The sequence below is a fragment of the Platalea leucorodia genome, assembly GCF_965183815.1.
Source record: "Platalea leucorodia genome assembly, chromosome: 4".
NCBI classification, from domain to species: Eukaryota; Metazoa; Chordata; class Aves; order Pelecaniformes; family Threskiornithidae; genus Platalea; species Platalea leucorodia.
In genome coordinates this window covers 16,380,295-16,395,983 of record NC_138826.1, presented here as the reverse complement: position 1 = coordinate 16,395,983, position 15,689 = coordinate 16,380,295, and the positions used below count along the sequence as shown (strand labels likewise).

General features: G+C 41.3%; 1 protein-coding gene across 13 annotated transcripts in view; it reads left to right on the top strand.

The window, feature by feature from the left end:
- ARMH3 (armadillo like helical domain containing 3) overlaps nt 1-15,689 on the top strand; it is a 132,698-nt gene that overhangs the window by 32,895 nt on the left and 84,114 nt on the right. For all 13 annotated transcript variants that reach the window (XR_014227906.1, XR_014227907.1, XR_014227908.1 and 10 more), the window contains 6 exons: nt 3,457-3,558; nt 7,379-7,437; nt 8,840-8,905; nt 10,018-10,087; nt 10,785-10,845; nt 13,710-13,798. Coding sequence is in view for 9 of the 13 variants with exons in the window: in XM_082309471.1 (XP_082165597.1) it covers nt 3,457-3,558; nt 7,379-7,437; nt 8,840-8,905; nt 10,018-10,087; nt 10,785-10,845; nt 13,710-13,798 (447 nt within the window). In the remaining 4 variants the exon portion in view is untranslated. The remainder of the gene's footprint in view (nt 1-3,456; nt 3,559-7,378; nt 7,438-8,839; nt 8,906-10,017; nt 10,088-10,784; nt 10,846-13,709; nt 13,799-15,689) is intronic.

Here is a 15,689-nt window from a genome sequence, read left to right as displayed (position 1 = left end):
TTTTGGCTTTGGAATGAAAAGATTGCTTTCTTCTTTTTCCTGCATTTAAAAAATAAATGTAGTTGAGGTATTTTCAAGTTACAGCAACATGTAGAAATCCATCTATGGGTTTCAGGCACTTCTTTTATGCTGACTGGGATTAAAAATGGGTTCAAATTCTGGTTTGAAATTTCTCTGGCTGTTAGCCTATAATGTGAACTAAGGTCTTTTAAAGTTAAAAAATGTCTATTAAGAAAATCAAGGTCTGTAGCATGAACCAGGATAAGCAGTGATGTGTTCTTCAGAGTGATTTCTTCTTTTTTTTTTTGAAAATGAGACTTTTGCTAGAAACTGTTGATCCATAATATGTAAATCAAGTGTGCCTGTCACCATAGTTATCTAAATGTCAGTTTGCTTACTGTTGTTAAATATTCATTCACTGCGTTCATTGTAACAGCTCCAGAAGGACCCACTGGGGATATAAATACATTTTTCAGACTTTTAGCTAAATCTTTGAGCTATTCATAATATTGGGGGTGAAAAAGCTCCTAGTCTCATTGCGTAGACGTTGCCAACAGACAGGGCATGTTAGCAACGTGTCAGGAGCCCCAGAGTTTCAAGATTGAATGGACTAAAATGGCTCACACTTGGGGATGTGCAGCCTTTAGAAGCTAAAAGCCCCATTATCATTTCTTTGATGCGATTCGAACGGCGAGGTTACATTGATCTATTTGGCCTGTTGTTTCCAAGGGCTACAATTTTGTATTCAAGGTGATTGTATAATCCTGAGCTCCATGAGAACCTCTGCTGTGCTCTGGGCCTCTCGGTTTAAAGAACCCTGCATTTTACTGTTGGTTCATCTCCTTCATCCTTCTTTGCCTGTGCTTGCCCCAGTTCTAGGGGCAAATAAGCCTTACTTGTGTCATTACAGGGTTATGAGATAGAAGGCTTGAATTATGAAAGGCGTTGGTTGTTAAAGCAGACTTTTCTCTGAACCAAAACACGGTTGTGTACAGGATCAAATCACTTCCCCTCAGAGCCCCAAACCTAGCCATCCAAAAATCAGATGTAATTTCTCGCTTCTTGCAAGGTCCAATCTCATCATAAATACCTTTTTCTTTCCTCAAGAGTGAGAAAAGCCTTGAGCGTTACTGAGGATAGATGGAAAAGCAATAATATAGTTCTTAAGATGTGTGTCCTAATGATCTGCAGATCTGTTTCCAGTGCAAAGGGAGCACTATCTTTATAGCTTGAGAAGAGAGAGAGCCTTCTGGCACTTGTAATTCAAGCCATCTATGACCTCCTGCATATGAAAACCTGTGAGTTTGAGCTCCAAGGCAGCCAGAACAGTAGTGTTATTGTCATGTCAGGACAGGCACGTAGAGCTGGAAAAGATCTCCTTGACTCCTTGAATCTAGTGCCTTGTGCTTGCAGGCACATCGTCATAGAATCCCTTAATTTATCAAACTCTGTCTTAATTTGTTAAATTTGTTTCCCAGTAATTCCTGTTGGGAGGCAGTTTCAGCATCTTGTTCCTTGGTTAGAAATCTTCAACTTTCCAACCTGCATTTCTTGTCATTTTATACCATTTATGATGATGTTAACCTTACTTTGGAACACAGATAGCTCTTTTTCGTATGTTGAGTTACTTGCCTGCGTGTTTTGCTGTCTCATAAGAAGGGCACTCTGTTCCTCTGATCAACCTACTAGCCTTTCTCTAAACTTGTTCAAGTATGAGTTCATCTTCTTTGAACATGGGATCAGCATAATTATGCATGGTGTTCCAGACCAGGTCTCACCAGCACCCTGTGCAGGGCATTACTGTGTTCCTGTCTCTGCTGGAAGTGCATTTCTGGGTATGTTATAGGACTACACTCTTCAGTGCTTTGTGTTGGTAGCTCGTCATCTCGTGATCTGATAGTGTACCATGGTATCACAGCGTTTCGTTTGCAGCTGATGAGCTCTCAGCTTGCCATGGAAATAAATCCCTGGATTGCTGGCCTTATGGCTTGCATTGTTGAATTTCATCTTGTATGTATTATCTGGTCCTTGTTTTTATGCGTGCACGTTCTTTGTGTGCAGTCTGATATTCCTCTGTGTTTACATATGCCAACTTTCTGCCATTAGCAAGCAACTGTTTCTTGTGCCCAGGTCACACACAAAAAAGAAAACTATTCCGTAAACTGACACCTAAGGAATTCAAATAGTAACTTCTTCCCAGACTAATAATTTCTCCAATTGTTTCTCCTTTGCCAGATCTTTGATGTACTTTAAATTTCTGTATTGTTTCCCACCTATCTGCTTCACTCTTAATTTTTCATATAGAACTGTATTAAATGCTTTACTGAAGTCCTCCTAGACTAGCTCCATCAGTTGTGTTTTGTGTTGTTGTTTCTTTTTTTTTTTTTTTTTTTTTCTTTTGTCTGAGCTAATTTATCTTAAGCGGTATCAGAATTATCTGGCAGGATCTGCAGGTAAATGCATGCTGCGTTTTTCCCGCTTATCTTTCCCCACCCCACTTCAATATTTCTCGTAAAGTGTTTCTGAATGAGGAGGCTGAGAATGGCCCTTGCGGACAGCTCAGCTCAGTCATCAGTAAAAATGTGGCTCCGTCACATGATAGAGGTTTGACAGCTCATAAACTCAGTGCTTCGGATGGTGCATGGGGAGTGAGCAGGAGGCACATCGTGCAATTAGCTGAGTAATTGAGATAGCTTCTTGTAAAGTCTAAGGCAGATGATGTACAGTGTTAGGGTGTCAGAAGTACAGCTGGTGGTAACAAGGAGTGTATCCTAGAGAAATGCCAATGAACTGCTGTTCTGGTGCAGGTATGGAAAGTACATTTCTGCTCCCTGCTGTGTTGTGATTTCTCTAGCACAAGCTGTGATTGTTTCTGCTTCTTGATTTTTATAAAGCTGCTCTTTCTACCTCTTTTCTGCCATTTTGGTCATGTAATAATTGTTACATTACTGTCTTGCGTGTTGCTTCTGCGAGAGAGGCTGCTGTTGGGAGGGAAGAATGGAATTAATGCGGACCTTTTGGAACTGGAATTCCAAAACTGCCAAAACTGAGAAGGGTCTTTGCTGGGCATGTTTCTTTCCAGACTGAGAATGGTGTGAATTTTAGCTGTGTTGGTTGTAAGAATTAGTTGGGTATCGGTAAGAATATCTTGAGCTCTCCAGGATGGGAATGTTGAGTGCTAAAACAGCAGGCTGATCTCCCTCAGGGCTGCGGGGTGGGCAGGACAGAGAAGGGTATCACTGTGCTGGGTACCACAGCAGGAGAAATGGTCTCTGGGGGAGCGGCACCAGTCTTCAAAACAAAATCTTTGCTGAGCGGTCATGGAGGAGGAGAGGATCAGGTGACCCTGCAAATAACCTGATCCTATCCCAGATCTGTGAATCTGTGACTTGGTTCTCTGTATAGTTATCTCTTGTATTTGTGGAGGGTAAACGTGTCTTATCTGCTTTGTTCCAGTTATAAGCTCTGCAGAGCTGCCTTTGGATGCTGATGTGCAAACTAGCAACCTGCTGATAACCTTCTTGAAGTACAGCTCGATTGTGATGCAGGACACAAAAGGTAAATAAATTCTGTTGATGCAGCTGTGGATGCAGCAAGCAGTGCTTCTTGAAGTCAGGAGGGCATAAGAACATGTCTAGTGACTCCAGAAATAGAAGTTAACTGGAGTCCCTTTAGAGGACTGAAGATTCCACCTTTTGAGAAAATGAAATGATTTCTTATTGCGAGATAAGAGTTATGAGACCAGGAGAGACCTAATGCTGGCAGGAGAGAAGTCAAATACGGAAAAAATGTAATAATAATACCTAATAACCAAGCTTGTCCCTATGCAGGAGGTGTGAGCGTGTCTGATTCCCAACTGTCTGTTAGAGTGGGGAAGTCATGTATCACTGAACTGTATTTTTAAGAACACTTATAAGCTGACACAGGAGGCATTAGGAGGAAACCTTTTCTTTGGTACTTGCTGGTTAAGGTAGCTCTTTAAATATAATGAGGATGGCAGTGACTTACACTGTACTAGCAGTAATTTGCTTGACAAGATATATTTCCATATTGTGCTTTTTGTTTCTCCTGGTAGTTTTGTGGTGGTTAATTTCAGCTTGCTGGAGTTGAAATACTGCTTTATCTCCTGCTCAGGGTACCCAAGGGTGCTGTTTTGCCCGGTGGTTGTATGGGCAGGACCATAGTGTGAACGTAACAAGTGATCTTTGTACCATATTTCAGCCCATTACCAACTTTTGCTGTTAAGTTAGATGTAACAACTGAACAAAAATAGGGAGAGAGCTGCAGAGCTATGATACATTGATTATTGAACTTGAATGCTTGGCACTGTATAAGAGAGCAGGCAGGAGAGATTCCTTGTACCTACTAGCTTGCAGTGAAATTGTACCTGGCTGTCTTGTTCTTGTTCAGTATGCAAGCTAGTTGAGTAAAAAGTACATAATTGAAATTAGGACCAAAAGGGACTTCATGAAAATGTCTAGCGCACCCCTCAAAACCAAGGGAGAATCAGGTTTACCTGTATCTTTTCTCAGAGGTGTTGCTAACATGTTGGGTAAAGACACTGTGATAATGGAGCATCCTTTTTAGACTGCCCATTCCAGTGTTTAACTACCCTCATTGTGAGAAAGCTTCATGTGCATCCTAAATTCTTTGCTGTGATTTAAATTAATTACTAGTTATCTTCTCCAAGATAGATACTGAGGACGGATGATTTCTTTCTTCTTTGTGACAGCCCTTATGTATTTGAAGTCTGCTTTCATGTTTCCTCTTGCTTTTGTCTTTAAGCTAAACCACTTCAATCTTTGCTCAGTCATTTCTTATAGATTGCACACATGAGGAGGGCTTACCGGCTCTCTCATCATTCTCATTTGCTTTTCTCAGGGTCTTTCTTGCTGATCCAGGTCTCTGATGGAACAATTTAATGTTTTTCAATTTAACTTCTGTGCTTACTAGTCACTGTAATATGGAAAGTCTGCACAGGGCCTCAGGAACTGCCAAACTGGATTAGTTTCAGATGGAGTGAAATCAGATAGAGGTAATTCCTTACTAAACAAGCTAGTGAGAGATGAGTTTATTCTGGTCTGAGGCAGGTGTTGATGTTTCTTTCTTTACTTCGGTTCTAGCTTGTATAACGTTTGAAATTTGTGTGGCTTATAGACTTAATGTCCTTGTTGCCGTGGTAGTATGTGGCAATGAGCTCCACTGACTGATTGTTTAAAAAAAGTGTGGTTCCACTTCCAAACCAGTGGTTATTAATTCTAGTGGGTATATTCCGGTCCTAATATTTTGATGATAGTTGGGGCCCTGCCTAACTGTTTTTTCTTCTTGTGCAAGACCAAGCGTGTGACACCACTATAGCAGCAAGAGAAGAAGAATGAATAACTCTAATTTCCTCCATGTGTCTTGAGACAGGTGGGAACACTTAAGAGGGGAGACTGGTTTGTTCCACATCCAGGACTAGATAGTTGTTTTGGTCCTGTCCCAGAGAGCATAATTTAATAGATTGCGTTCACTAGATCTTCCTCTTGTTTTCTCTCTTGTGTCAGTCAGAGGCAGCTGCCTTGGGAGAAATAAAAACCCTGCATCATTTTTTTTCCCATCTGTAGAATAGGGTTCATACTCCTATACCTCCCCATAGGAAGTGGTCTGCTTTGTTCCTTTAATGAAGGATGCTGTGAAAGTGCGAAGTGTCTGTGTGAGGAACTGCCTGCATAGCTGCCCCATAACTGCTGAAAATGGCATGATGTTCACAACACACTGGCTGAAGGCAGAGTACGTGGTGTGAAACAGGAGCCTTTACAGCACGATCCCCAGAGAAAAAAGTGGTAGCAGCACCTACAAAAATATACAGGTAGGCCTTATAATAGGAAAATAACAAGGCTCCAGCGTATCAGAGTTCTTTGAGGCCATTTCTCCTGCTTTGCTGGAGTATCAAACTTCTCACTTAAACATTTTAGCTGAGGTAAGGAGACATAGGAGAGACTTTTAACTCTCCCATTCCAAAATTCCTCTTCATCTTACTTAGTGCAGCAAGATGAAATCAGCACACTTCAGGGCACATCTCAATAGTAAATATCTGTCCCTCAGCAGCATAGAAAAGAAAACAAAAGAGGCATCAAACTAGACAGAACAGCTAACTAAGCCCATTCTATCTATGTTTGTAGATTACCATATACACACTAATTAGCAAAGTGTTTGTAAAAGTGACCTGCAAAGATGCAAGGAGTTTGGCTGATCCTGTCTTCTGATTTGTATGAAAGTGGTCTGACTGTTTCAGATTTCCCTCACCTCCAAGTCTGGCTCTAAGGCAGGTGTCTGGGATGGCACGTTTAGTAGTCTTATGCTTTAGAGAACCTGTTGGAGGTCTCAGGAATGTGTAGTTTTAAGCTTCCTCAGAATTTAATTATAGGTATGTTATTGTGGTTGGTTTTGTTTGGTTTTGTGGTTTTGGGGGTGTGTGGTGTGAGTGGTTTGTTTTTTAGAACAAAGATTTTAAAATGAGCTTGATTGGACAATGCCTTGAACAACCTGATCTTAGCTGGCCCTGCTTTGAGCAAGGATTGGACCAGAGGTTTCTTCCACTCTAAGTTACTCTATGACTGTATGTATCTTGGGTTTTTTTGGTATTTCAAGGTTAAAATTGAGAGAGGAGAGTTTTAAATAATCCAAATAAAAATTGCATTTTTCTTCCTTAGTCCCTCTGTATTTGTGAGTCTTTCAGCCCTCCAATTGTCATTCAGGGCAAAAGCTGCTTGAAGTTGTAAGATGAATAACAAGTTGCAAAACATGATCAGGGTGGAACTCCTTTGGCTTAAAACGCTAAATCTTTGCAGACTTCCTTCTTTCATGATTTTGCACAGAGCAAACTAGGTCATGTCTCTCAGTATTGGGGTTAAAACTTAGGACTTTGAGCATAATATCGCGAGTCATTCTGCTACATTGTGCTGTGCCTCTACGAAAACTTTGCTGCTTGTTTCATAACCTACAGCAAAGGTGATCTTTTTCTTTCTGTCTTGTCTAGGAGAGGGAAAAGTGTGTCTCTGCTGTGACAGAAAGACAGGGACTAACCCCAGTATTTAGAATGTCTGTGGAAGTAAAACTGAATGAGACAGAAGCCCTGTTGATAGTTACAGTGCTGTTTGAAGTTCAAATCAGAAACTTTGCTGTTGGTGCAGACTGGTGAAAAATTGGTGGGATGTAGTGGTCAGGATGGAGGGTGAGTGCTTAATGAGAGTAGTTATACTATTAGCTATCAGGGAGGAAATAGGAGTATAAAGAATCCCCAAGGCTGGGCTTTTCTCTTGCTGCAACAGCTATCACTCTTCAGCATTGCTAGGCTTGTGTGGCTCATGCAGGTCTTGTTTTTTCTTCTTTGCAGATGAGCACCGACTACACAGTGGCAAGCTGTGTCTGATTATCCTGACATGCATAGCAGAGGTAGGTTTCATGTGTGACACTGTTCAGCCGATGGTGTGTTACAGGGCTTTACCTGCATGCACATCCCCTGCCTCCTGTTGACCAGGAGCTGGAGATCCGCAGTGGTGAGGACCTCAGGCACTTAATGTTTTGCTGATAAACCTGATGCGGTACTGTTAAAATTGACTTGCAACGTGAAAATTGGATCATCTTATTTGGGTTAGCCAACTCCCAGGGATGAAGAGAGAAAAGAGTGAACCTAAGCCTTTTCTCTCTTAGCTGTTGAGTGACCTGGTGGTGTGGCTTTTAGATGAGTAATGTGCTAATGGCTCTCAGCTCTGTGCTGTTCATGGTAAACATGGGCAATGCCGTACCCCTTCTGCCTAAGAAGGATGTGAGTCTGAAAGAAAGCCGCATGGTTGTAGGTCCCTACAAGCAAGACGAGTAGCAAATCTGCTAGTAGGGTGAGGAAGCAGTATCACAGAGCTGTGTCAGCAGTCCTGGCTGAATGTGGTCCTGTCTCATGGGAAGTATGTACTAATTGCTTGACTGATGTCCTGAATGGTGACTGAGTTTGCGTGGCATTAGCATTTTGCTTGCTTGCAAGTAAAGATCTTTCATTCTGAACAAAGAATAAAAAGCACCAATGTTGATAGCCAGTGTGAGTATTCTGACGTAATGTTTCTTCAGGGTGCAGTCTGAAAGCTAATCATCTGCATTTCAAATATTTGTACTTAAATGTTTTTGGCACTTAGTTCTTCAGGTGGATGCATAGCTAATACAAGATAAGAAATTCTGTTTCTATATAGCAAGGGCATGTTTTGGTTCTGGTATTAAAGGGAGGATATATTTATTACCCAACCTGGCTGTACATTATCTGGAGGAATCACTTTGATTTAGAGCTGGTCTTGGAATGAGCTTTTCCTGAGAGGTGGGACAGCTGATGAACCTACACGCTAGTACTGCAGTAACTTCTGGCATGATGGGTCATGCCAGAATATAACGTCATAAATGTTATGTCACATCAGAATAAAACACCAATATAAACCTTTGTCCACACAGTCACAGGAGCTTGCATACTGGAGAACCACCTCATGCGTTATACAGCACTTGTAAAATCTTGACACTGGTGTGTGCAGTCCAGAGTTTGGATGAGCAAAGGAGGAGAATGGAAAATAAATTGCTAACAAAACAAGCAGTAGTGCAGACTTAACTAAAGTGGAATCGGGATCAGGAGGGGTTTACTTTTGTGGGACTGGAGACATGGGTGGGGACAAGAGGAGATGACAGGTGGCTTTCTAACCTTATAGCTCTATGTTGGGAGTTTTACACCGAAATGCATGTGATTGGAGAGGCAAGTGGAAGGTGTTGGGCACTTGGTTGGCTATTCATATCTCCTCCCTTTTCTTGCTCTTTTCAATAGGATCAGTATGCTAACGCTTTTCTCCATGATGACAACATGAATTTTCGAGTAAACCTACACAGGATGGTGAGTCTTTTCCTCCAGATGGTCTGTTTTCTCTCTGGGATGAGAACACAGAGGATTTGAGTCCCTGTATGTTGAAAACTGTGTCACAGACATCTAACCTACATTGCTAAGGCATGTGGAAATACTGTGAGAAATGCAGTAGTTGGGGAGTGATTTTGAAATCGCTCTTAGAATGTCTCGCTCTTTCAAAAGAACAAAGAGCTGGTTGCCCTGTTGGTGAATTCAGAGGCCTGTGTAGCCAGGGAGAAGCTGTGTATTATGAGGTCTGTGAGTGGCAGAGAGAATGTTCTGCCTTACTCTTCAGCAAGCATTAGCCCTCATGTGATATATTAATAGTCAGCTGGAGTTCCACTGAGTGCTCTAATTTGGCTTACGCTTCATCCTGGGTGGGGTGACTCACCTTCAAGGAGGAAAGTATTTTTTCCAGAGCTTTTTCCTGTTGGTGTCTGTGGAGGAAGTGTCCTTACCTGGCTCATGAAGCTCTGTAGTTACAAGCAGCTTGAATGGTTATCCTAACTTGATGCATTCTGTCTTTGTGGTACTGGCAAGTTCCACCTGATCTGACAGTGAAGCAGCACTTGAAAGTGTCACTAGTCCAGGACAGAAACAAACCTCTTACTTTATTGTGAGTGTACTGCAAGGATGCTAGTCATTCCCACTTAACAACGAACTTGCCATTCAATTAGCCTTTCTGGTCTGTTACGATAAAGACCAAAGCCATTTAATACTGCACATGCTGTTAAGAATGCAGATCAGACTTCTGGGTCAGGAACAAAGCAGTATGTTAACCAAGGGGGAGGAATTGCTGTGTGATTATTACTTTTTGTTGTTGTTGTTCCTTCTTTTTTTTTTCCTCCCCCCCCCCCCCCCCCCCATATAACAGTGCCCTCCAGTTACACAGCTAGAGAAACAAAAACCCAATGGTCAGCATGCTGAAAAGCAGGCACAATTTTGCTCCAGCCACGGCCTTTGGGAATAATATAGGTGAGATAGCAATTGGAGAAAAAGAGAAAGGGAAGCCTGTGCTATACTATTTGCATGAAAAATACAGTAATACACAGAATGTCACTTCAGGCTTCTACTGACTTCTTTTCATCTTTGTGCGTTTGAAGCCAATGAGACATCGGAAGAAAGCAGCAGACAAGAACCTGCCCTGTCGCCCGCTGGTGTGTGCAGTGCTTGGTGAGTATTGTTAGAGTACATGTGTGCTTGTGGTTCCCGAAGCATCTTTTGTTCTGCAATAGAAATATGAGATTTGTGGATTAAGGGGAAGGGTGGATGGACTTAAAAGGAGGGCAGTCACGTACTAAAGATATTTCCAGCAATGGACTGTCCCTTCTTTTTTTCTGAATGAGCCTTAAGCAGAAGCTTATTCTATGTTGAGAACAGACTAGGTTTACTCTTGCTTCAGAATTTATTTTAGGGAAAAATAGGTGTTCTCTACAATGTCTTCTCTCTAAACATCTAGGTTGTGCATTTGTGCGTTGTTTCTGGTAGGAATGATTTTCTAAAATGTGCTTCTCAGTGGAATTCTCCATTAGTGATAAGGCTTGAAATATGAGAGCAATTCTAAACATCAGAATTCGTGGTATATTCTTTATTTGACTAATAGTGGAGGAAAGCATATGGGGTAGGAGTGCCTCAAAGCAGATTACATTACGTGCCCTCAGTTTCCAGTAGTGTTTTTTTAATTCCAGAGGATGTCTAATTCTCATTAAAACAAAACAACAACAAAAAAAGAGGGAAATTTCTGTCATCTAAGCAGGACTATTGTCTGGTAAAGGTAGGTAGGTGGGGTAGTTTGACTTCCTCATTGTTGTCTACTAGAAGTTAACAGTAGCTAGCTCAATACTTACTTTATTATTTTCTTTTCTGTCAGATTTGATGGTGGAGTTCATTGTAACACACATGATGAAAGAATTTCCTATGGATCTCTATGTGTAAGTGTCTGTGGGGTGACTCGTCGTGATTTTGTTTGAAGTTTGAATTTGGGTGGAATTCTACTCATAGAGCAGTCTTCCAGCTGAAATAACGCTTTGTGGCTGGTGGGGAGCAGAATGGCTTTTCATGAACTCTTCCAGCAACTTTTTCTACTTCTGAAATGCTCTGTGTGTCAGAAAATTGAAAGCAAAATGAATTTCCACCTTTCAGACCGATTTCCTAATCTACTTGATCAAATACAAAGAGCTTTTCAATCTGAAAGAAGTTTCATAATACACAATCACTGCAAGAATCCCTAATTCCAGAAGCTGACTCTTGATCTAGAAACTGAAAAGGCAGTTTTGAAAAACCAAGGACAACTGACGTGAGGCCTGGAAGGCAGTGTGGATTGTGAGAGAGAGGTTTAAGCCTGAAATAGCCTGCTAGGCAGCAAGGGGTAAAACTTAGCGATGGGGAAAAGGAGAGAAGAGGACAAGGCTACACACGAGCACTCCATGTGTCCCAGGAGGCCCCTAGAATGCTTTGTTCTGCTTTAGCCTGGAGGGCAGAAATAGGATTTAGGCAGATCATTGGCTTTGCTCTGACTGTTTGTACAGTGCTGAATTTCCCCAAGGCTTGAACAGCACTATATTCTGTAGAAGAGATAAAGATACATAGGCTGTTTTCCCTTAAGGTAACTTTTCAGCATGTTCTAATTTTGCCCAAATAACTCTGCAACTACCGTGCCTTTGCAAGGGTTATACAGTTCAATTATGAGTTTGTGAGAAGTGTTTTTTAATGACAATTACAGAATTAGTTGTAGTTGGGTGTAGTGCATTGGAATTTCACAAGAAAAGTGTGAAATGCTTGGGCTCAAAAGTAAGGTCACATCTAGAAACCCCATGAGAGTAAAAATAATGAGCAGCAGCAACCATCAGTGGACATCTGTATCCATTCATTTTGGCATGTTTGTGCAGTCCTTTCACTACACTCCTGTCTGAAACCATCCCATAGCAGACACAGTTATTGCAGGCAAAGTGGGTGTTCTGAATGCACAAATAGTGTCATACTTCTCTGCAATACATTTAAAAGGTGACAATATGAAGCTGCTCAAGGGAAGGCATATTAATTTTTAAAAGAGAAGTCTCGGTTGCTTTGAGCAGGGGTGTTTTTTGTCCATTATGTGTATTATGAATCCTCAGCACAACGCTAAAAAACAAAGACACCCCACCAGGATGGATAACTTCATAGCTAAAGCAGTTTCATAACTACAGCAGTGTGGTTTGGGAGTCTGTAGGCTGGTAGCTGGTGCTCTGGCTCTTTAGGTGGAGTACTAGGACTGTTATGTCCCTCCTCATCCCTTTTCTTCCATGCCTTGATTTCACCCAGAAGGCTGTATGCAACCACAAGGTTTCAATGCTGATATATGTCTGCAGAGTATTTTGCATTAACAGCTATTGTAATTATAAAGAAATGTTTTAGTCATTGCCAGATTCTCCCTGGTCAGTGCCTTAAAGAGTTTTTTTTTTGTAGAGCCCAATTTTAGTCTTACAGCCAAGCAAATACGTAGGTAGAAAGGTACTGGGCATTGTCAGGTGCCAGTAACATCAGACACAGCAGGTCTCTCCCCAGAGCAATTGCTGTTCCTGATCTGAAGATGGCTGTCTGTATCCTAGCTGGTTTGCTTCCTTTTCTTGGTTGAATTAATGAGAATTCAATTTGAAATACAGCACTTAATGTGATGCTCAGCTATTATAAATGGTTTTACCTTTATTTGTCTAAAATTAGTTTCAGTCCTTATACCATCATGGTATTTTTGGGACCATCTAAGGGTCTGAAAAGAATAATGTATACCTTCTGCATATTAGTTCTTAAGGCTTTTTAAAGCCTTATTTTGAACTCTTCACCCCATTTTGAATAACTTCCATGCAAATTTTTCAGTTTGATTTCTCTGTGGTTGTCTGATATGTAGTGTCTCAGTAGTGTCTTTTCAGAGAGATGTTGATATGAATGAGATAATGTGGTTTTGAGAAATAAGCATTTGAAGAAAAAGGGATTTTTCCTTTTTGAAGTCTTTCTTCTCTTTTTCCTAAATGTCAATAACTAAAAATAGCTTGGTCTAACAAATTCAAATTTGTATATATTTTCCATCTTTTCCTTAATGATAGCTAGTGCTAGAGAATTTAGTCACTGCACCTAAAAGTTTGTATGAACACTAGATGCTATAGAGGCCTACAGGATTTGGAGATTGCACAAATACACTAGCTGTATGTTGGGGGATTTCAGAGCTTGTAGGTGTGTTGCTTGATCATTCCAAAGCTCATACTTAAGTTATTTGTTTAAAGGGACTGGAGAATTTGACAGAAATCTCTTTCTTTTTTTTTTTTATATAATTAAACTGCATGCCTCAGTCACACTAAAAATCCTGCAGTTTGTTTGACTCTGTCGTTTCCTTTAGCCTCATCATTTGGGCCAAAGAAACTGAAAAGCTCCGTTGTGTCTTGATTTTACAAAATCTGAGCGCAGTATCTCATACATATGGAGCCTGCAAGTTAAGTAACTTCTTTTGTAGAGCTTATGAGGTCCTCAGGTAAGGGCAGCAGAGTGGAAAGTATTAATTAAATATAAACAACAAACTTGCCTCTGTAGCTGGTCTAATCACGTTGAGCTAAAACTGGCATACAGGCCCCTTTCTCTCGTCTCATCTGGTTCTTTCTTGTGGGTGTTGCTTCCCTTTAGTAGCCCAAAACCATGAGCCCCATCCTCCTCTGATAGGCTTTGAGTTTGTCTATTTCTCTGCTACTGATTTCGGGGACATTTCCAGGTTTGATGAAGAATTGCTGGGAAATGCGATGTAATTAATCCTTTGCCTTCTCTTTTCCAGACGTTGCATTCAGATTGTGCACAAGCTGCTGTGCTACCAGAAGAAATGCAGAGTGAGGCTTCATTACACCTGGAGGGAGCTCTGGTCAGGTACTTTGCATCTGCAGAGACAGTCAAACATGAAAAGCCCAGAGTGGGTGGCTGTTTGGTGGCCACGACTGCTTGTTCCATTGCTACAGGGTTAAACAGCAAGCAGCAATTCTGTTAAAGCATCTTTATTTTGCTTCTTAGTTGCTACATGCAAATTACCTCTTTTGGAAAGCCAGGTCATTATCATAATGGTAGCTAATTTACTTTCTTGTCTGGCCATGATCACCATGGTATCCAAGTGTCTTTGTTTTTCTGTTTCATTACCTGAGTCCCTCTTCACCTGATTGCAGAAATGGAGTAATGTTTTATGCAGTAGTGTTTCTCTCTCAGATATTTGTGCGTAAAAAGAAGGTAGGCTCTTGGGTAAAAGGAGGTGAACCTTACTTTTCCTTTTCACTGTAAGAGATGGATACACACAGAATAGTGTCCGCAGCTCCTTCTGAAGAGAGCAACGTAGAAATGTCAGTGGGAGGGAAGAGAAGCTTTTAACTCTGACCTTTGCGTTGATGGCAGATAGTCTGGCTCACGCCACTGGTATCCCGAGATAGATAGGTATTATGGGGTTTGGCTTGTTTCTCATAATCTAGTGGACATAGCTTTATAAGACTGTTTTAAGATGCCATCATTGTGTGGGAGGTCTGAGGAAGGAGGTAGCAGAATGGATGATGAGACCTAACAGGCTTCTTTAATGCATATGGTGTGCTTATGGTGTGCTTCCGTTCCTATCTTGCAAGCAGTGAAGTAGTTCAGCCACGAAAGTACAGTTAATCCCCTAGCTGTTGTGGCTTAAACAAGAGATTTATGAAAATTCAGGGGAATGTGGCCCTAATTGTGTATTCCTGGAGCTGTGCTTGAGACCTTGGATAAGCAACTTGACTGGTGTAATGCAGCTCCATCAGAAATTTGAGGGAGGGTGACTTTTGAAAAAGGAGGTGATGAGTGATTTGTGAAGCTGTTCTCAATTAACACTGAGTATTTCCCTTCAGTAGCTTTGCACAGCTGAGTGTAGGTACTGAGAAATGAACCAACAACCTGACTCACTTTCAATTACTAAATTTTCACCTTGTGTGACATGTGGCCCATTCAGACTTTCTAAATTATTCCTGCAGAAGGTGAAGTGGGTGCCCCTAATTAAGGGATTAGTGATTTCTTTTCAGTTGTTTTCTTCAGAACAGAGCCCCTAGAGGCATGGCTGCAGTTCAGTAGTGCCGGTTCAGGAGAAGAGTGTGTACAATGTGGATGTCTGTTGTGAACAGAAATTGCATCTGACAGTGTGTGTGGTATCTTTTCAGCAGTTACCAGTGAACTGGATCCATTCCTATTTGGCCAGGCTGAGCTGGGTCTTTCCTACACACTGGCTGTATGGAAGTCTCAAATATAATGCCTTCTGCTTTGAAGGTATCGTTCCACAGTTCAGAGAGCACACTCTTAGGCATCTTTCAATTCTTAACTTTCTCTATTTTAAGGGGAGAAAATAAAAATCCTTGCTACACACCGAGATTCAGTATCTTGGGATATTCTTTTTAGCTGTCTCTAATTTGCTGGTGTTTGTATAGTGCTTTGGAAATGTACAGTGCCTCAGAAGTGTTAAGTACTGCACATGCTTTGAAAGCAAAGCGGTAAAGTAAAAAGAACTCAGATTGGTCAGGTTTCTGTAAAGGACCTGGAATGTCTGCACACCGATGTAACAGAAGAGCTACATGCTGACTATAGATTTCCGCGTGTTTAGGGAGACCCTCTCATGCGGGAGTAAATTACAGTAAGAATGTTTCAAATATTTTTTTACAGGATGTTGAGGTGAACAGAGAGATTCTTCAGTAGCTGCTAGGTGATTCATACAGGCTGGAAAGACCCTGGGTTGGATGGTACGTGCACCTGTAAAAGGGCACAT